The 19892-nt window shown below is 43.9% G+C and overlaps 1 protein-coding gene across 1 annotated transcript in view; it reads right to left on the reverse strand.

The window, feature by feature from the left end:
• The window catches only part of grik5 (glutamate receptor, ionotropic, kainate 5), a 143229-nt gene that overhangs the window by 36611 nt on the left and 86726 nt on the right, over nucleotides 1-19892 (reverse strand). The window contains 5 exon segments of the mRNA XM_034102321.2: nucleotides 627-805; nucleotides 5718-5883; nucleotides 6232-6329; nucleotides 9343-9507; nucleotides 10830-10991. Of these exon segments, the coding sequence (XP_033958212.2) occupies nucleotides 627-805; nucleotides 5718-5883; nucleotides 6232-6329; nucleotides 9343-9507; nucleotides 10830-10941 (720 nt within the window). The 5' untranslated portion in view covers nucleotides 10942-10991.

The raw sequence follows: 19892 nt of genomic DNA on the forward strand, positions 1-19892 counted from the left end.
ACAGATGATAAGCTCTGCATGAACATGAATTTCCCGAATAGGTAGGAACATGCAAATCCCTGAGCTTAAAGGTTCCCTATTATACTCTTGGTCAGCAATATATTATAGGTCTCTGAAGTGTTTGGCTCCAATCACCAAACGGATCATTGTAGCATTACCCATAATCCCCTCTGTTTCAGTCCTGTTTCCAAAGTGCTGATTCTCTGTCTGTTACTTCAGATGAAAATAAGGAGCCCCTCCCCACGCCCCTCTGAGAGACATTTGGTTACAAAGAACTCAATGGAGCTCTAGGAGGAGATTCAGGTGATAAGGGGGGGGGGGGGGGGTTACCTTGGTTGCTGATTGGCTAATGGTTACACAAGACAACACATCGTTATGACATCACAAAGTGGGAAAAATCTGATCAGCTCATTTTCAGACAGGTTTTTATAGAAATGGATCAAAAAGAGAGAGAATCTTTGTTCCTGAAACTTTCAGAGTCTCTTTCCACAGAGGGGACACATGTTGATGTAGAAGAGACATGAAGAAGAGGATTTTGCATAGCAGGAGACCTTTAACTGTGTGTGTATTGTTTACAAATGCATTCCCTGCACGCATGTAGAAGGTATTGATGTTTGAGGACTGACCTTCTTGAGGATGAGATAGGAGACGGACGCGTTCGCATCAATGATGATGGTGGCCACTTTGTCGTCACGGATCTCCTTCAGCAGCGGCGTCGGGTCCAGGTTGTCATCCAGCATCCTGATTGACAGCGTCTCCCGGGAGATGAGGAAGCGGCGGACCAGTTCCTCCAATCTCAGCAGGCCTGAGGCAAAGCCAAAGCACCGGTGAGCTGCATATCAATGTCTGTATCCGTAGACACAACTCATATTTCCAAAACGTAAGCTTTGCAGGACCGCAGAGAATCTTGATTTATTCCCAGCTGGTCATATATATGTGTCATTCTGCAAAGCATGATGGATGCTTTGTCTAAATCCCCAGGAAATGAAACATCATTTAATACAGACACAAGCGTATGTCTGCATTCGCTGTTTCTCTCAGACAGACTTACTTCATCTATTATGACCTCCACCAAGGTGCTTCTGGATTCAGCGGGTTTGCATAGCGGGTTATCTTAAAATACACTTGAAAGATTTTGTAGAAGAGTGAAGCAACGGGAAGGTAAACAACTGATGAGTTTGTGCTGTGGAGAAAGCGCCACAATGTAGGATAGAGCCTTGGTGTTGGGGTCAGGGGGTCACAGGTTCAAACCCCACTGCAGTCAGCATGTCGTTGTGTCCCTGAGACACTTCACCCAGTGGGGATTGCCCTCAGTATTGAGTATGTACGTCGCTTTGGATAAAAGCGTCTAAAATGTAATGTAATGTAAAATGTAACCATTTATAAAGCACTACACATTGAGGAAGGCTGTGGCTCAGTGGATAGTGTGATGGACTTCGAATCAGGGGGTAGCAAGTTCGAGTCCCACTGCAGTCAGCATGTCGTTGTGTCCCTGGGCAAGACACTTCACCCCAAATGGCTGCTGTGGGGATTGTCCACAGTACTGAATGTATGTAAGTCGCTTTGGATAAAAGCGTCTAACAAATGACACGTAATGTAATAATGTAATGTAGCCGTCTTGCACAAACTGAGTGGTATAAATCCAGGGCCGGCCCTAGACTTTTGGGGGCCCTAAGCGAACTTTGGCTTGGGGGCCCCCCTCACTCTAGCGTGTTCTCTACACACAACACGGAACCAACTTTTGTCTTATGACGTTGGCATAAGCACACATATTGTATAAATAAGCATGTTCCTTCAGGTAACTTTGCAGCTAAATCAATCTTTCAGAAAACATCCATTTACACCAAGACAGATTTCCACCATCTTGGCTTGTTCTCACCCCTCCTCCCACTGACACACTGACAAAGACAAAGCTACAGATGAGCAGAACAATAACAGGGAGGAAAGAAGCTAATCAACAATCCCGATGTTTGAATGAAGACACTAAAATGAAATACTTTTAAATACAAATTAAGTGAATTCAATCAAAGGATTCAATTAGTTTCAAAACATAAAGTCATTGTCCTGTGAGGAAAAGTCTCATGTACTGAAGATAAGGAAAACTAAACAGTAGGGTAAACAAATAATACATAACAAAATCTATTTTTTTTTATGTCTCTTAAATGCTAACTGTTTGAACTGTTGGAGCGTATTAAGGTTATTTTATGGTCACTTTTGTTTGACAGGAAACACACATCAAACCCGAGGATCCTCACATGATTTTCCTCTTAAAGTCAATTATCCCAGTTTTGTCCAAATAGTTAACCAAGTTTGATCCGTAAATATTTGGACACGCTTTCAAATATTTACATCTCCCCTCCTTGTTCTGAGAAATGAAAATACTATGCTTTTGATAATAATTTCTGTGTGGATATGGTTTTCAAAATCAAAAGTTATTTACTACTGAATATTTTTGGGAGTTACGGTTTTGCTTTGTTATTTATTAAGGTTAGGAACCATAAACCAAGGCTCACACGTTTCCTTTTTCCTGTCAGAAAATGTACATTTTCTTTTTCTAATAAAATGTAGTATTATTTAACGTGAATAAAAGAGTGGAAACAAACTAACTTTCTTAACAAAATGCCGCTTGCTTTGAAGTTCATTCAATGTAATCTGTGGCTTCAAGTTTTCACATCACATTCGTGTAAATTGCATTTTGGACTGGCTACAACTCGTTTTACTGTCTCCGAATTATAAACAACTTCTAGGTTTTCCATAAGCATTTAAAAGCATTGTGCAACCGGACGATAAGCTCATGACATTAAAGCTTGTATGGCACCAAACCAACATGACAAAATAAAACTATAACTCAGTGCTTATGGAATTAATCTCTTTACAAAGCCCTAATATCCCCAGAGAGGATTTTTAGGTATCCTCCCAAATTGATATGAGCCATCAAATAATCAGTATGACACATTTCTAAACATTGTCTATAAATAGAATAATAAATCAGGAGAGTTGTGCAGACTTGGCAGAGGTATGCGATCTTCGAGTGCTTTCTAATTCACTTTGTGTCTTCTATCCCATCCATCAAGGATGCTCTTCAGTTCTTTTGAGTGATGAATGTACCGCCAGAAACGTTGTTCAAAAAGCTTCAAATAAAGTATAAAACTAAAACTGGAGATTTCTTTATGGATTCTGCGAACATCTGGCGAGCAGATGGACGGAAATAGCAGCAGAACTGCAGGAGCAGAAAGACCGACAATACAGCACTTGAGACAATTCTCACACTTGAAGCGAATTGAGTAGTACCAAGTCTACCAAGACTCACTTGACATTGGGTGTGAGATGAGCCTTTACCAGGAAGTCAGCCCTGGTGCTTCCTAATTGTAATTCCATAATAAGGCACCCCTAGCTATGTAAATAAGTGGAGGGGCAGGCATCTGGGGGACGGCGGGGAAGGGGAGGAGAGGTGGTGCACACATCCCTTCAGCAGGAGAAAGCCTCTGTAAGCAGAGGGGTAATCACTGAACCAGGCCAAAACTTTAATTAGTTTGGAGAAGGAGGGAAAAATCAATGCACTTTACAGCTTCCTCTCCACCCCTCCTTCCTTCACATATTCTCCCTCTCACACATAAGCCCTAACTTCTCTATCTCTCTGTTCCCTGCCCTGTGCTCCAGTTACCTCTCTGTCTTTATCCATCTCGCCTTTTCTACGCCACCACCGCCTCCCCCTCCTGGCGCGTCGCGTCGCCGTCCGTAACCTCATTCATCTCATGAAAACGGCATAATGGAATTAGGTTCAGATAACGCATTGTGACCCAGGAATAGCGAGAGTACGATATGTATAAAAAGGACCTAAAATCTATTCCACACACACGGCTGAAAGGGAGGGATATGTGATTAAAGCAATTAACATGTTGTTGCAAAAGTGACCAATTTCTAATTACGTTACTTAATTATAGAGCGCGCACTGGTGGGTGTCAATGAGATGCAGGACTTTACACATTTCTCGCCTCACTGACAAAACAGAGAGAATGTCTGCTTCACTTGAACACTGCGCCCGACACAGGGGTAAACACGATGAATAAAACAAGTGCACTGGTTGTAAACATTGTCTGATGTTGAGCACAGAGCCGTACACACACCCATGCAAATACCCCCAAACCCCTCACACACATGTACGGGCAAACAGTACACTCAGGGGCAACAACACACACACACACACACACACACACACACACACACACACACACACACACACACACACACACACACACACACACACACACACACACACACACACAGGCACCTGTACAGACAAAGTAAAAGCATAAAAAACATCAAACACACACACATACCGCACCACACACACCCACACACTCGTTCACAGTGTGGAACAAGTCTGTTGAGTGGCAGTTAGCACCTATTCTGCAGCCATGGCAACCAGCTCCATGGCGATAGATAGCGCAGCCAAGTGGGTCAGAGTCTGTGAGTGTGATAACCTTGTAAAGATCACCTTCAAGCCAAATATGTTACACACTCACATCCCTCCGTCTCTGCACCGGTGAAAGCGGCATCTTCTGACCCCGGACGCTACAACTATATGTTGCTTCTAAACGTTTAACTGATGATCAAACCTGAGAAAAAGACGTCTGAAGTCCACGAGGAATTCAGCGTGCTTTGAGGAAGGATGGGACGATAATGAAATGATCTTAATTCCTGAGTAATGCACATTTTGGTTTGTCAAAATCGACCCTTGTCACACTGACAGGCGTTCACAGACTTCGATGGCCCCACTAATTCTTTATGTAACTGCCCTTCACTCTTGCAACGGTTTCCTCGGCTTGTGCGAGACGCTAACAGCTCAGTTTCACTCACACACATAATGTCAGATGACTATTCAGTGGAAGAAATTAGTATTTTTCACGTCCTACTGCATACATTATTTCGAGCTTTGTTTAAATACTCCAGCCACCGTCGGACCAAGCCCTTTAATTCCCTCTACTCTCGCCGGGGCAGTGCATAATAAATCAATAGCGCACTCTTTCAAAATGAAAATAAAGAGGGCTAGTGACTAAGCCCCAAATCCCCAGTGCTGTTAAAGCTCTCTGAGTGCCTGGCAAGTTAAATCAAATGTCCGCTAAGTTCTTCCTATACTGGAAAGCATTTCAAACACGAATATTTATTAAATTGGTTTGGCTGAAAAACCCGCTGAGGTGAATAAGAGACGGTGTGCAAGAGCATTGAAAAAACATAAGAGCAGCAGCAGGAGCCGTGTTGTGATCTCGGACCACAGACAGAACTTCATGACCAGACTGTCAAAATGAGTGTCCAATCATGCAACACAGTCATATCCGCCCAACAGTGTGAATGTGCCAACACTCCCACAGAGGCACGCACGTTAAAAACCACACAGATATACAGTCGGTATAGCTGGAACACAATTGATGCACTTACACCCACCTAAACAACAAAGACAGCTATGCAGTCGCACATAAAGTACTGGGCGACTCTCTCTCTGGCCTTCTAGTCAGAGCTGAGCATGACACCTGACATTTCTCTGTGTTTTGTCGTTGGACATTGTTGTCTTTTCTATTTCTTATGTTATTGTAGTGTGCTTTTATTACATGTACAGCACTTCGGCTCGATGAAAAATCGTTTTTAAATATGCTTTATAAATAAATCTTGATTTGATTAGATTTGATAACAATAGAAGGGGAACTACGTGTACTCACACTCAGCCTTGGCACACACCAGGCTGGCTGATGGGTAACTGAACGAGCGTAAGATGGATCCGATGGCCAGACTCAGGTCCTCGTTGCTAGGGTACAGCGTGACAGAGGCGAATCGCAGGTACGGCAAGCGGGGAGTTTCCTCCGGACCGATCTTTACATGAGGGATCTGGCAGAGAGGAGAGAGGAACATTAAGGAAGGCAAATGTGTCGTGATTAACTCCCCTTCTAACACTCGAGCAGGAACAAACTGTGAATAAGAACCATCCACTAGTGACGGCTACAGAGGGAGAAAAAGAAAGGATAGATAGATGGAAGAGGCACCTTCAAGATAAAAGGCTACGGGGAGAAAGCAGTTGGTTAAATATATGAGAAGAAATGCGAGGAAAACTAATCTTTAGAGACATTCATCATGACGTGTGTGTGTGGGTAGGAGGGGTAGTGTGTCAGAGAGGAAGAAGAACTAGTTGTCTGTATGTTTACATGAAATCTGTGTGTGTTAATCCTCCACACTCACCTCCTTCTCTCCACATATATGACTGACAGTAGAGCCGGAGGCGGGGCTGGAGGCGGGACCTATCACAGAGACGACGCCTTTGGGTAGAATCTGACACACTGAAAGGGAAGAAGGGGGGAAATACACATTGAATATGCAGACACATTCCCCTCTGCTGCAGTTGGCATACACTACCACAGCTGCAGTCGGGGGAGAAGAGGGGACGTTCGAAATGCAGCAAAACACTCAGAAGTTGCATTAGCATTTCACTTTAAGCACTGCTTCTATTGTAGCAGCACGATCTGTCTCATTATAATCAGATTCATGTTGAGATGAATGCTCCGGGGACGACAGCAGGGCGGGCCAGGGTTGCCTGCGACGATTATTCACTTGTTAAGACAGTTGTTTTTATTGATTTGAATGATTTTGAATCATTAATTTTGAATGTTATTATATCTCTGGCATTAGAACAATCGTAACAGACTGATGGTCGCCTTCGAATAACAAATGCCGGTTTGCATAATTATTTGCACGAAGACATCGATGTGGGGGAGGCGGGAAACGATTTTCCACTTTGTACTTTGCTCAGGAGAGGCTCAATCTAACAACATCTCGATTGATGCAGTTCAAGAATACATTTCACTCTCCAAAACCTCCATGACAACAAGTCTCCACTATGTCCATATTCCCATCTTAATGGGAAGAAATTATCTTTTTGTTTAATACATCTTATCAACGTAAAAAAATATATTCTTCCTATGATTTTTTTAGGAGGTCGCCATGTTTACTTAAGTATTAATGTAAGATATCTATTCCCTTACTCTGATTTGAAAAATAATTTTATTTCATTGTCAATATTGTGATGTTTGAATGGCTTTTGTGTTGACCTCAAGAAGATTAGTGATATTTGCGGAAGTACACTCTGTAGGGGGATCTTAAGTAAAAGTAAAAATCCTTTCTTTTCTGGTTATGAACTTTCAATTTAGCTTATACTAGTTCTGAATGACTCTCATAGTCTCACAGGTAATACCCTAATCACCCAATAAGCACAACCCTCTGAAATAATATATTAAAAGGCAAGACTCGGGTACTCCTGACAAAGATCAGCTAAGGTCAAAAACGTGATGCTTTTTAAATGGTCTCCATTATGCTGAACATATACATTAATGATTAAAAGTTAGTTCCAGGACAGTTGTGTTCATCATCTGTCTTACACTTGACTAATTTAGCAGCCTTCAGTCTCTGTAACTGATCAATACGCGTATTCACTTTCCTGCCAGGAGTCAGAGGAGAAGACTAATGTCTCAAGACTGTACGATAAATATGAACCTAGGCTAAGCTAACCGGCTGCAGACTGTGGTTAGTCAGTCGTATGAAGCCTTCAGAATGGTCTCATCTAACTCTCAGTAAGAAAGCAATACGCATATTTTTGCTACCATTGACCAGTCTTCCTAAAAAAGGATAAATTCATAATTTACCATAAAGCCAATATTAAATAAATGGTAATGTAGCTGATGCTTTAAAGCTGACATGTTGTAGACATGCCGAGGAGCGCAAAGGGGCTGGACAGCTTGCTCAAGGACACTTCCACATGTTTACTGCAGGGGGTGGGATCGAACCCTCTGATTGGTGGAAGCTTATTTCCCCCTGCGAAACAGTCTAACTTGTTTTGCACAGTATCTTTTAGTCTAATGAGTTTTTATTACTGTTTTTTGTCTACCCACCTAAAAAAAAGAAAACAGCTTTCAGAGATCCAGAAGAAATGAGTCTGCGGAGTTAACTGCGTTATTCTTATAGTAATAAAGCTCTTTTTATTGCTGGTATATTTGGTTGGTATTTTAATTCATCCCAATTAGTCGTCCTCAGTCGCTGCCAGTGCCTCTGTGTGCGTGCGCCCACACCGTGTGAATGTGCATGTGTGTCTGAAGATAGGGATGTGTGTGCATGCATGTGTAAATGTGCATGATTGTGTGTGTGTGTGTGTGTGTGTGTGTGTGTGTGTGTGTGTGTGTGTGTGTGTGTATGTGTGTGTGTGTGTGTGTGTGTGTGTGTGTGTGTGTGTGTGTGTGTGTGTGTGTGTGTGCGTGCCTCAGACAGCCGTAGCTGTAAGATGATGAGCTCTCTGATCCAGAGGCCAAAATAAGCCGAAAGCAAACAAGCCTGTCAAAGTCTCCTGCCCATCGGTCAAGGGCACACACACACACACACACACACACACACACACACACACACACACACACACACACACACACACACACACACACACACACACACACACACACACACATATATATCAGACACACACACAACTCAAGCATGCACAGATGTACACACCCCATCTTCAGCACACACACATGTTGCCAGTAGCTCGTGGCAGGGTCGGGGATCTATTAGAATAGGAGCAGGGAGCCTGTTGTCAGCTCAGTGGCTGGATTCAGCAGCACTTCTTCAGTCTTTACACTCTCCAAATATTCTGTTTTAAATCTGTGTATCAATACAAGTGTCATGGAGCGGCCCTTTGTGCTGCTGCTGCTGCTGCTGCTGCTGCTGCTGCTGCTGCTGCTGCTGCTGCTGCTGCTGCTGCTGCTGCTGCTGCTGCTGCTGCTGCTGCGTTCTGCTGGCCTGTGCTGCTGATCTGTGTTAGTGTTTGATGATTTGTTGTTGCCGTGTCCTGCACAGTAGGCAGAGCCAGCTGTTACTGCAGGGCACTGGTCCACTGTTTTTAATGAGACAGGCTTACTGGCCCATTACTGGACTCCAATGACGTGTAAACTAATCAGCAAACACCCTTACTGGTTGCTAATCACACGAAAGCGGGGGTGTTTTAACTATCATTTGCTCATAAAAAAACAGCTTTTTTTCGGAAATGTAATCACCTTTTTGTAAAATATCATCAGCCTTTTTAAGTGGGATCAAACTGCAGTAGACGTCTTTTCTACTCTTAGCCAGTCACTATAAATATTAAAAGTCCATATTAATAATAATAACTACTGGTATTTTTAGTGGTCATTTTCTGCCTGGGCTAATTATGCCCTGCTGGACTGTCATAGATTAAGCAGGACTTTATCAGTCAGTATCGCCCTGGATGTTTCCGCTCTACTGGTTTTTTTGACATGCGTCGGCGCCACTCACTGGTGTCGGTAGTGTCGTACTGGGAGTCTTTTTGCAGCTCGTATATGTCCACCTCCACCCGGGCGCGGGCCAGACCCTCCATGGCGCTGTTGATGTTCTCTCGGGCCAGGGACAGCGCCAGCCGCTCCCCCCGCCCACACACAGACTGGTCATCCAGGATCGCCGCTAGAGAGGCGGAGAGGAAGGAGAGGAGTGTGAAGGTCTTTCATCGGTCGCTCTGCCAGAAAGCATATAAGTGTATTTCCCAAAATCTCATTCTACCAGTTCAGTGTGTGTAGTCGTTATTTAGTTGCTACAAAGTTCAAGTCCTTTAGTATATGATGTGTTTGGATAATTTCGGCAGGCCAATGTGTTATTTGGTCAGACAAAGATATTGACTTCTTACACAAAATTATATATTTCAAAGTGTGAAGGTCTTTTCATCTGTCTCTCCGCCAGAAAGCAAAGAAGTGTATTTCCCAAAATGTCCTGCTACCATTTCCGACAAACTGTGTATTTCTGAAAACGAACAAAGAGGTTGACTCATTTTTAGGATTGAAAATGATTCCTCTTTTTTATTCCCTATAGACATTGTGGAAATATCGTTGTTGAAAATGATTGAAGCCACAATTACTGCAAAGTGAAAATCTGATATCATGGCAACCCTATTTTTCGAATACTCGGAGGGAATTCTTACATCTGTATGAGGAAACCAATTGAAATGTATAACATCACATATGAGTGTTGTTGAAGGTATCAGACTGCTACTCATGATGGAGCCTTTCTTTGGAGAAAATCTACTTTTATTCTCACACCTGCTTACATAATACATTGTAATAATACATTTCTGACTTCGTGCTAAATGATGAACCATCCAGATCTCTCAGGTCTTCAGGGACTGGTCAGCTTTCTGTCCCCAGAGTCAGAACTAAACATGGAGAAGCAGCGTTCAGTTATTATGCTCAAAATATCTGGAACAAACTCCCAGAAAACTGCAGATCCGCTGCAATTCTGACTACTTTTAAATCCAGGCTGAAGACTTTTTGTCGCTGCTTTTAATTGAACTATTCACATCTTAAACTGCACTGTAACTTTTATTCATGTATTTTTTCTTTTAATGTTTCTTTTATTATCTTTTCTTTTTAATGACTGATTTTAAATGCCATTTTCTTAATGTCTTTCATTTTTGTAAAGCACTTTGAATTGCCTTGTGTTGAAAGGTGCTATAAATAAACTTGCCTTGCCTTACATACAGTAGATGAAAAAGTAGTTATTCTAATAAGATTGTATCATGGATCACTTGCATGGTGAAATATCTTTCCGTATAACGAGATTGGACACCAGAAAGTATATATTGTACTTTTGGCCTTTGAGGGTCATTTTATTTCTTGATGTTCTGACCAAAGTGGCAAAACCCATGTTGAGTCACCTAAAGAGCCCAAAAACCAACCAGGAAAAGTATGTTGAGAATTTTTTTTTCATGTAGTGAGGATGGAGGGACGGCTCACCCATGCGGACGGAGGAGAGCACAGGGGTCTGACCGAGGGAGCGTGGCGGCATGGTGACTAGCAGGAGGAAGAGGAAGTGTATTGACAGCAGCAGTGCTGGCAGAGCCGGCATCTTCTACTGCTCCTCATGGAGAACGGTCTGCTGGCTGCCTGTACCCCCACCTGCAGGAAGGGAGGACACAACACACACGTTAGTGAACACATCAACATTCTCCTGGCATACAAATGTTTTCCCTTTCTTCTAATTCTGCGGATTATCTTTAGTTTGCATTGTCACATTTCAATGACGTGGGAACACCTAATGTGACAACACATACAATAGCCTATGAAGATGTTCTCTGTCACACCACAGAGGCAGCCCAGTCCCATGCACATCGCCTGTCTAATAATCAAATGCATAAACGCACATCTCTATTCATGTCTCTGGTGGAGAAACTGCCTTTAGAAGTGACAGGACTCAGCCATGAAGGGATCTCCAGGGGGTTTAAAGACGACTTTCCAACAGCTGGCACACACATCGAGGCACTCAAACACTTCCACACATACAAACAAGGGCATACACAAGTATATACCAGATAGAGTAATAGATCCAACACAAAGACATAAGTATGACCATGTTCTATTCAACCACACACGCCTGAGCCCACGACGCATATCGTTGACTTTTTTACGATACCAGTGCTTCCCCTATATACAAATAGCGGCGGCGCAGCGCGGCTATTTGTATATAATCTTGACTAAAATCTCGCTTAGGGCAGCAAATTGGCTAGAACCGGGCCTGGTACTAGGCCTCAAGAGCCTTTCTTGTGCTGGCAGACACATAGAAACAAATTGGCGGGGCGCACTTTGCACACACTAAAAAATTCCACGCGCTCCGCACTCACATTATGCTGGGCCCACGTGCCTTAGCACCACTGCTATGACTCCATCCTAGGGGAAACACTGGATACCGATACCACTGAACGATACCGATACTCGACCGATACATATCGTGATACTTTCATGTTGCATAAGGGAAACATTGAAGTGCTTTATGATATAGTTCACATGTCAAATGAATATTACAATTAATTGTGGGACTTCGACCTTTTAGTACTGAACAAACAATGAAAAACATGTTTGACAACACGGGCTTGAAGACTGTAAATTCATGTACTCTGATTTTATGTGACAGTAGCAAATGTTTTGAGAGGTTGGATGTGTTGCCGCCTTTCCCAGAAATAAACTTCTTGCAGTGGTTACAGACCCCACCATTCAGACTGGCAGTGGTTACAGACCCCACCATTCAGACTGGCAGTGGTTACAGACCCCACCATTCAGACTGGCAGTGGTTACAGACCCCACCATTCAGACTGGCAGTGGTTACAGACCCCACCATTCAGACTTGCAGTGGTTACAGACCCCACTATTCAGACTGCCAGTGGTTACAGACCCCACCATTCAGTAGAATAACACAAACTCCAACACAACTCAACACAACTTCTTTGAAATGCATTTAAGCATATATTATGTTTAATGAACTTTTAAACATCTTACAACTGGTTTCCTCTCTGTGCCCTTTTCTTTAGTGCAGCCATCTGCTATGAGTTAGAGAGAGACAAGAAGTGGGGCTGCAGGCTGACATGCTTAACTAACAATAATGCTTAATTTATTATATCAAACCAATGCCTGTCTGTCTAGCATAAAATCCCAATAAGCTGCTAGCAACTGCAAAACACTAGTGCGAGCTAATGTTTTGCAAACTATTAAAAGTGAGGCTATTGCAGTAGACCTAACGTTAGACTAGTAGCCTCACTTCTAATATTTTGCTAAACATTTGCTAAATACATTAGCTAATGAGCTTCACATATCAACCTGAAAAACTGCGAGGCTCCACTCGCAGTCCCCCCTCCGCACCACAGTTACTCCGCTGCGAGACGCTGCACGCACCCCAACTCTGACTGACTTCCCACGTCCCTGTGTAACTGGGAAGCTGATAGAATTGGATCAATAGATCGTGCTGTTTTTGCAACTTCAGCATAGGGGATTGGGATGTTTATTGAACTTCGGCTTTCAACTGATTTACCTTCGAAAACACATGTATGGCTCTGCCGCTCAGCGCTGCTGCTTGCCTCAGTCTGTGTCTGCGTTCTTCGCACCTGCCTGTAATCTGAGAAGGTCCCGCCTCTATAGCTGGCTCCCGCCCGGAAAATCTTCAGTGTTGATTGACACTTCAGTAATAGCCTATCAGATAGCGCTGTGGGCGGGACATTGCTCGTGTACAGAGAGTGGTGACTGCAGACAGAGAAACGGCCGCATCAGAGCCAAAGTGTTATCGGCAATTTTATAAAAAAAAGGCCGATACTGATAATCGGTCAAATGAGGAATATCGGCCCCGATAATCGGCCTGGCCGATAATCGGTCGACCCCTATTACAGACCCCACCATTCAGACTTGCAGTGGTTACAGACCCCACCATTCAGACTGGCAGTGGTTACAGACCCCACCATTCAGACTGGCAGTGGTTACAGACCCCACCATTCAGACTTGCAGTGGTTACAGACCCCACCATTCAGACTGGCAGTGGTTACAGACCCCACCATTCAGACTGGCAGTGGTTACAGACCCCACCATTCAGACTGGCAGTGGTTACAGACCCCACCATTCAGACTTGCAGTGGTTACAGACCCCACCATTCAGACTGGCAGTGGTTACAGACCCCACCATTCAGACTGGCAGTGGTTACAGACCCCACCATTCAGACTTGCAGTGGTTACAGACCCCACCATTCAGACTGGCAGTGGTTACAGACCCCACCATTCAGACTTGCAGTCATATGCAGCCACACTTTAGATTTTCGTGCCGACAACGAGCTAATGAAAAAACAAAAGTTAACCGAAAGGCTCAGACGTTCGGGAGGAAGGTGAAGCCGAAGCTGTTGCAAGATGCGCAATCTGATTGGCTGGCAGTTTGGGCGTGAGTTTAAGGATATTACGCCGGATCTGATTTTGGTACGGTATACCGTAGCCACTAGTAACCAGTATTTCGGTAATACCGGGAACCGGTATGCACCCCTAGCCCACTGTAGTGGAAATTTTTATTATTATCATCCTTATTATTATCCTTATTATATCTTTCATATGTTTAAACCAAATGCTTCTTATTTCCTGATATATTCTTACCATTATTATATATCTCTTCTTCCTCTCCTTCAAGGCCAAGAGATGCTTTGGCTACTAAGAGACTCACACAGACACACACGAACTTCCCTGCTCTGAGAACCGTTATGCTATCTACTCAAGGCCACTGGGTGTCTCATAAACAATCCGACTGTGTGAATCCAGATTTCTCTCTTTCCCACTCATTTCCTTATATAACCTTTGCTTTCCCATTGTTCTGCGCACTCTCGGGCAGACTTTCCATACTCTGTCCGACCGGTGACAATATATTATTATGTCGTGTATTTGAAGCTTCAAATAAATAACCAAAAGACAGCTTTGCTTGATTCACCATTTATTTGTTTTGATCATTTGACTTGTACTCTCCAGCCGTGATTGGGCCCTAGATTTCCATAACAAATGGCGTTGTCGGCAGGATCTCTGTATGTTTGATCGGGGAAACCTCTGGACGCTGGTGGCTGCTAGCTCCGGGATCTTGGATCCTCCTCTACCCCGACATAAAACGTACGGGACGAGGGGACCAGCGCGAGGGGTGGAACCGATTGACTTCACGAGATCCAACGAACTCAAAGGGCTTTCAATACTCGGTGAGATGTGCAAAGTATCATTTGACTTGTACTCTCCAGCCGTGTTTGGGCCCTAGATTTCCATAACACCACGTTCATGTTTTTTTTCTATAACATAGCCCCGACCTCGACCTCCAAACAGACAAAAATAAATAAAAAAGACACAAAGAAAGCTCAGCTGAGCCTCAGTGGTGCTAAGCAGAGTGACAAGGCCTCGCTCTGACAGACGTGTTGACAAGGCAGTGTGAAAGGATGGAGAGATGAAGGGAGGGGTGAATACAGAGGAGAGGGGGGCAGACAGGGAGGATGGGGGGGGGGACAGTTGACCTGGGAAAGCTGGTCAACCAGTCTAACTCTCGACACATTTGACAGACAGCTGAAAGAGTCAGTTCATGACCTTCAATTGACCCTTCAGCTGTAAACACAGACATGCTGGAGTGGTGGAATTCTAACCTCTGACCTTTAAAAGCACATGAGGGGATGAAAATGAGTCTTGTGTGTTTGTGCATACACTAGTCTGAACATCAAAGAGGCAGATAATACGCATTGTCTTCACTGTGCTGAACGTCCCTTCCACCTCTAATCTTTTTTGTCTTTATACCTTTTCACTTTTAGATCTTTTTTTTCTGGGCTCACCTCTCCAACACTTGTTTAGCTTTGATGTTTAAAGCACAAACAAATCTGTAACCCTGTGCTTTGAATCCCTCGTCACGTCTCATGAACCAACTGAACTTCCCGATTTTTCTTTCTTCGCTATCTGTACAATTACTGACCTGACTTTCTTCCTGTGCTGTGTCAAAGGGAGGGCAAGGGGCTACACAAACACGTCTGTAATGCTAATAGCATGCGCCATACTGTGCAGATGGCTGTGTTGCTCTAATTATTGTAACCTCAGCTCAACGTGAGCAGTGGCAGAACGTATGCAGGGCCATCTGTATGTGAGACACAGCATATAATAACTGGCACACCGTGCGAGTCATTTATTTCCTCTTTCTATTCATTAAATCATATACACAGTATGTTCTAAAAATGGTGGATCAAATGGTGAACACTCTTCTTATATATGTACTGTATAATGGTGTACATGTACAGCTTATTATTCTGACCACACAGTGAGAGCAACACAGCTACTTCATTGTTCTGTTGCCACTGTGTGCTGTTTGCTCCCCACATCAGTGGTCGCTTGCTCAATTCATTCTCAATTGTGTGTGTGTGTGTGTGCGCTCGCGCGCGCGCGTGTGTGTGTGTGTGTGTGTGGCCTACTTGTGGGGACCTAAATCTGTCTACACAGTCACGTGTGGGGACTCGCTTCCCTTATGGCGACAAATTGGAGGTCCCCATGAGGGGAATCATTCATTTTAGAGTGAAGACTTGGTTAGGTTTAGGTTTAGGGTAAGGTTAAGGGTGTGTTGGTTATGGTTAAGGTTAGGATAAGTCTCCAGGAAATGCATGTAAGTCAATGTAATGTCCCCTGAAGTGATATATACATGGTATTTTGATTTTTGATTTGATTTGATTGATATACTTTATTAATCCCCGTGGGGAAATTGTTTCTCTGCATTTGACCCATCCTAGTGTTCGGAGCAGTGTGCTGCCATTTTGAACGGCGCCCGGGGAGCAGTGTGGGGAACGGTGCCTTGCTCAGGGACACCTCGGTAGCACTTGGTCTTGCCGGGACTTGAACTGGTGACCTTCCAGTTGCCAAGCCAAGTCCCAATCAACTTCGCCACCACCGCCCCCGGTGTATGTAAGTATGTGTGTGTGTGTGTGTGTGTGTGTGTGTGTGTGTGTGTGTGTGTGTGTGTGTGTGTGTGTGTGTGTGTGTGTGTGTGTGTGTGTGTGTGTGTGTGTGTGTGTGTGTGTGTGTGTGCGTGCGTGCGTGCGTGCGTGCGTGCGTGCGTGCGTGCGTGCGTGCGTGCGTGCGTGTGTGCGTGCGGCTTCCAGACATGTGTGTTCTTTTCAGCACATGTATGGGGATGAGTGTGTGTGATGGTGTATTGATCGGCACAGCTGAGGTGGCGGGCCTTCGGGTGCAGTCGATCAAACCTGCAGGGCACCTATCAGGGGAGCAGTGCATTTCACAGGAGCCACCTGATTGGCTATTACCAAGAGGCAGATTGCCATGATGACGAATAAGATCCTAACGGAGGATATGCCTTCATCAATGATGGGATGGAACCGGTGCTATTTCATTGTTATTGAGAGCTATTGACAGCATTAGACAGAGAAGATTACAGCAACTATTCTCCAGGGAGAAGAAGAAGAAGGGGGAAGGAGGGGGGAGGGGGAAAGCTGTGATAAGAGTGAGGAGAATGAGAGAGAGAAAAAAGGAGCACTGGGAATGGGGCCGGGGACGATGGGGGAATAAAGAAAATGTAAAAGAGATTGGAAAGAGATGTGGAGATGGAGATAAAGGGACGGGAGAGCAGGTGGAGAGTAACAAATGCCATTTACTTGAGTTCTGTACTCAGGCATCGTCACTATATTACAGAGATGAACATGTTTGCTTTCAACCACCACCATGTATTCCACAGCGACTAGTTATTCTGCAAACATAGGTAACTTACAGCTTAGAAAATATGGTGCATGGTTCCCAACAGTACATATTAAACTAAGATATGTGCTTTCCCCTTTCCAGTAGTGTGTGAAATAGGTTTGTGTGCACGTAAATGGTCTGCAAAAGTTCCCTTTGTTCGTGTGTCATCTTCATTTGAATTCATTCTCCTTGCTTGTTCTTTTTATCTCTTATATTTCTTGTTGGGAAATTGTACTATTTTCTTCCTTTGACATTTAAAACAAATTAAGTCAGCTTGTAAATTGTCTGGAAGTACATCAATTCATATTTAATTCCAATGTTATTTAGATCCTTCTACAAAGCCTGCAGCAAATGTTGCGTCCCATCTGTGCATGTTCTTATGTTTATACATCACTTTTCATTGTTATTTTATTATATGCACAAGTAAAAGAGCTTAAGATTAGTTCCATCTCACCAAACCACCACATTAAAATGCGGCTAATAGGCAGCAGTTATTCATCAGTAACCAATAAATATGAAAAAAATAAACTATATTGGGAATATGCTGCACTTTCATGTGCCCCATCATTAGTTCAGCAGCTAAACTGTGTTTATCACTTTATGGTGTATGCCTCATCATCGCTAATGACACATTTTGCACTCATCACCGCTCTCTGATTCCCACATTTGGATTGACGACCTCACTGACAAGAAAAAATACTGTGCCGGGAAGTTATTTTCTGAAGCTCTACTGCTCCTAAACTACTACGACTTTCACTCTACAATTTCATGTAAAGGTCCCACGTCATGGCCATTTCTACTGATCATAATTCCATTGTTCAGCTCTACTAGAATATATTTATATTGTGCAATGTTCCAAACTCACATTGGTTTCTCACAGCATCTCTGTGACGTATGAGTATTCACTCTCTGTCCTAAACGGCTTGTTGGAGCTCCTGCCCCCCCCCCCTCCCTGTGAGCCCAGTGTGCTCTGATTGGTCGGGACGTTGCGAGGCTCGCTGCTCAGTGAGCTGGCTTACTGGTGTGGTTTCCGGGTCGTCGATACAGCGAGACAGCGTGAAACTCATCCTGAGCACACAAACACTCACAGCCGAAGTAAAAACAATAAGTGTGGCTTGATGTTGAGTAAGAAAAATGTTTATAAAGCTGTGAGAATGGGTCTGCGAGCATTTCTCCGCGACCCCAACTCGTCTATTACTAACCAGGGAGCTCTATGCAAGTCAATGGGACTCCCTGTTAGCCGAACATTTACGCTAAAGGTCCTGGTGTGTGAGGAGCTCCGCGGATTGGTCTATTTGTTTCTTCCGGGAACCGCATGACGTCATGCGGTTCCCGGAAGAAACAAATGGAGAAAGAGAAATGTCCAACGAGGCGTTCTGGGGCAGCACAGACAGGTCTTCTCTGTGTTAGAGTTGTACTCGCTACAGGGTGTACTTTGAGGGTTGTGACTCTGCAGACCGTTCACATGCAGAAAAACCTTCGTAACACACAAGGGGACGGGTGATAACCGGAATGACATGACATAGGACCTTTAAGTCTTGTAACTACAGGAGATGATCCAAGACATACACCATTTGTTAGGTGATACATGTAAAAGGGTAATGGGTAAGCTTAGTGAGTATTTCTTTTTGTTGTGTGTGTGGTGTAAGCTATGCAAAAAGAGAGCAAAATCATTAACTTAATTAGATTTCTCAACCGAGACTGTCTGCAGTAATTACAATCTATCGAATATGAATTAAGCAAAATCACTTATAGGACAGAAACAACATGTCTGCAGTAATCAAAAAGAGAACGACACACAAAGGAAGCAAGGCAGCGCATGAAGCCACTCGTTAAGTCAAGTGATTGCACCTGAGCACTTCCTGTCTGGAAAGGACACGCCCTCCTCTCCAGACAGGAGTGCTCGAAAAAATCATGTGTTTTCCAAACCACTTTTCACAACCCGTGTGAAAAAATGTATTGAATGAAGGAAAGATGTGAAAGAGAATTCATCAGCCCACCAGCCGACATAATTATGATGCACCAGGCGAATGGTGTTACACTTTTTGGAATTGTTGGACGGCATTATCTCCTTTCCTTTCGTAAAGGATAGTTCAATGCATCCTAAGGTAGAGGAGATAACAAAGAAAGCATTGAAGCCCCTTTCCTATCATCTAGAGAACAGCTTTTATCATGGCTGCCACTTAGGTTCTTCCGGCTCATTTCACTCTGGGTGTTTCTGAATGTCGAGGACGCTTCCTTGGTAGGACAAGTCCCTCCGAGTCAGGTCCTTCGGAAGCGATGCAAGAATCCTTCCTAGCCTCGGAAAACGAAGAATGGTGGAACAGGCTAACAGGTGTGCGTCATATGAGAGGCCCCGCCTTGAATGGAACGCGATTTCCGCAAAGCATTGTGGGGATTTTAAGACCGCGGAGGATACACATGTTCAGCCTCGAAATTTTCCGCAACGAAGGACGCTGGCCTCGGTAGAATTCCAAGCATCCTGGACATTGGAACAGTCCTAGTGCTAATGTCAATAATATGTGTTCACTCGAAACAGAAGTCTCCCGTGATTGAATTAAAGACAATTGCTTAACGACTTCTGTTTCTTTGGACTCTTTGAAACCTCCTATACTTCAGGTACATTCAAGAAAGCAGGATTACTTTGACTTTGCGGTTAAGAGAACTTCTTCTACAAGTGCAAACGAGTGAAAGAAAGCCAAGTACAATGCGCTGGTGAAGGGCTGAGGGGTCAGAGCAAATGGTGAGATGCGGTTGCCTTGTTTAATCTGGACTGCGTGTCTGGCTGCTGAACGTGCTCCGC

The sequence above is a fragment of the Pseudochaenichthys georgianus genome, chromosome 16, assembly GCF_902827115.2.
Source record: "Pseudochaenichthys georgianus chromosome 16, fPseGeo1.2, whole genome shotgun sequence".
In the NCBI taxonomy this organism is placed as follows: Eukaryota; Metazoa; Chordata; class Actinopteri; order Perciformes; family Channichthyidae; genus Pseudochaenichthys; species Pseudochaenichthys georgianus.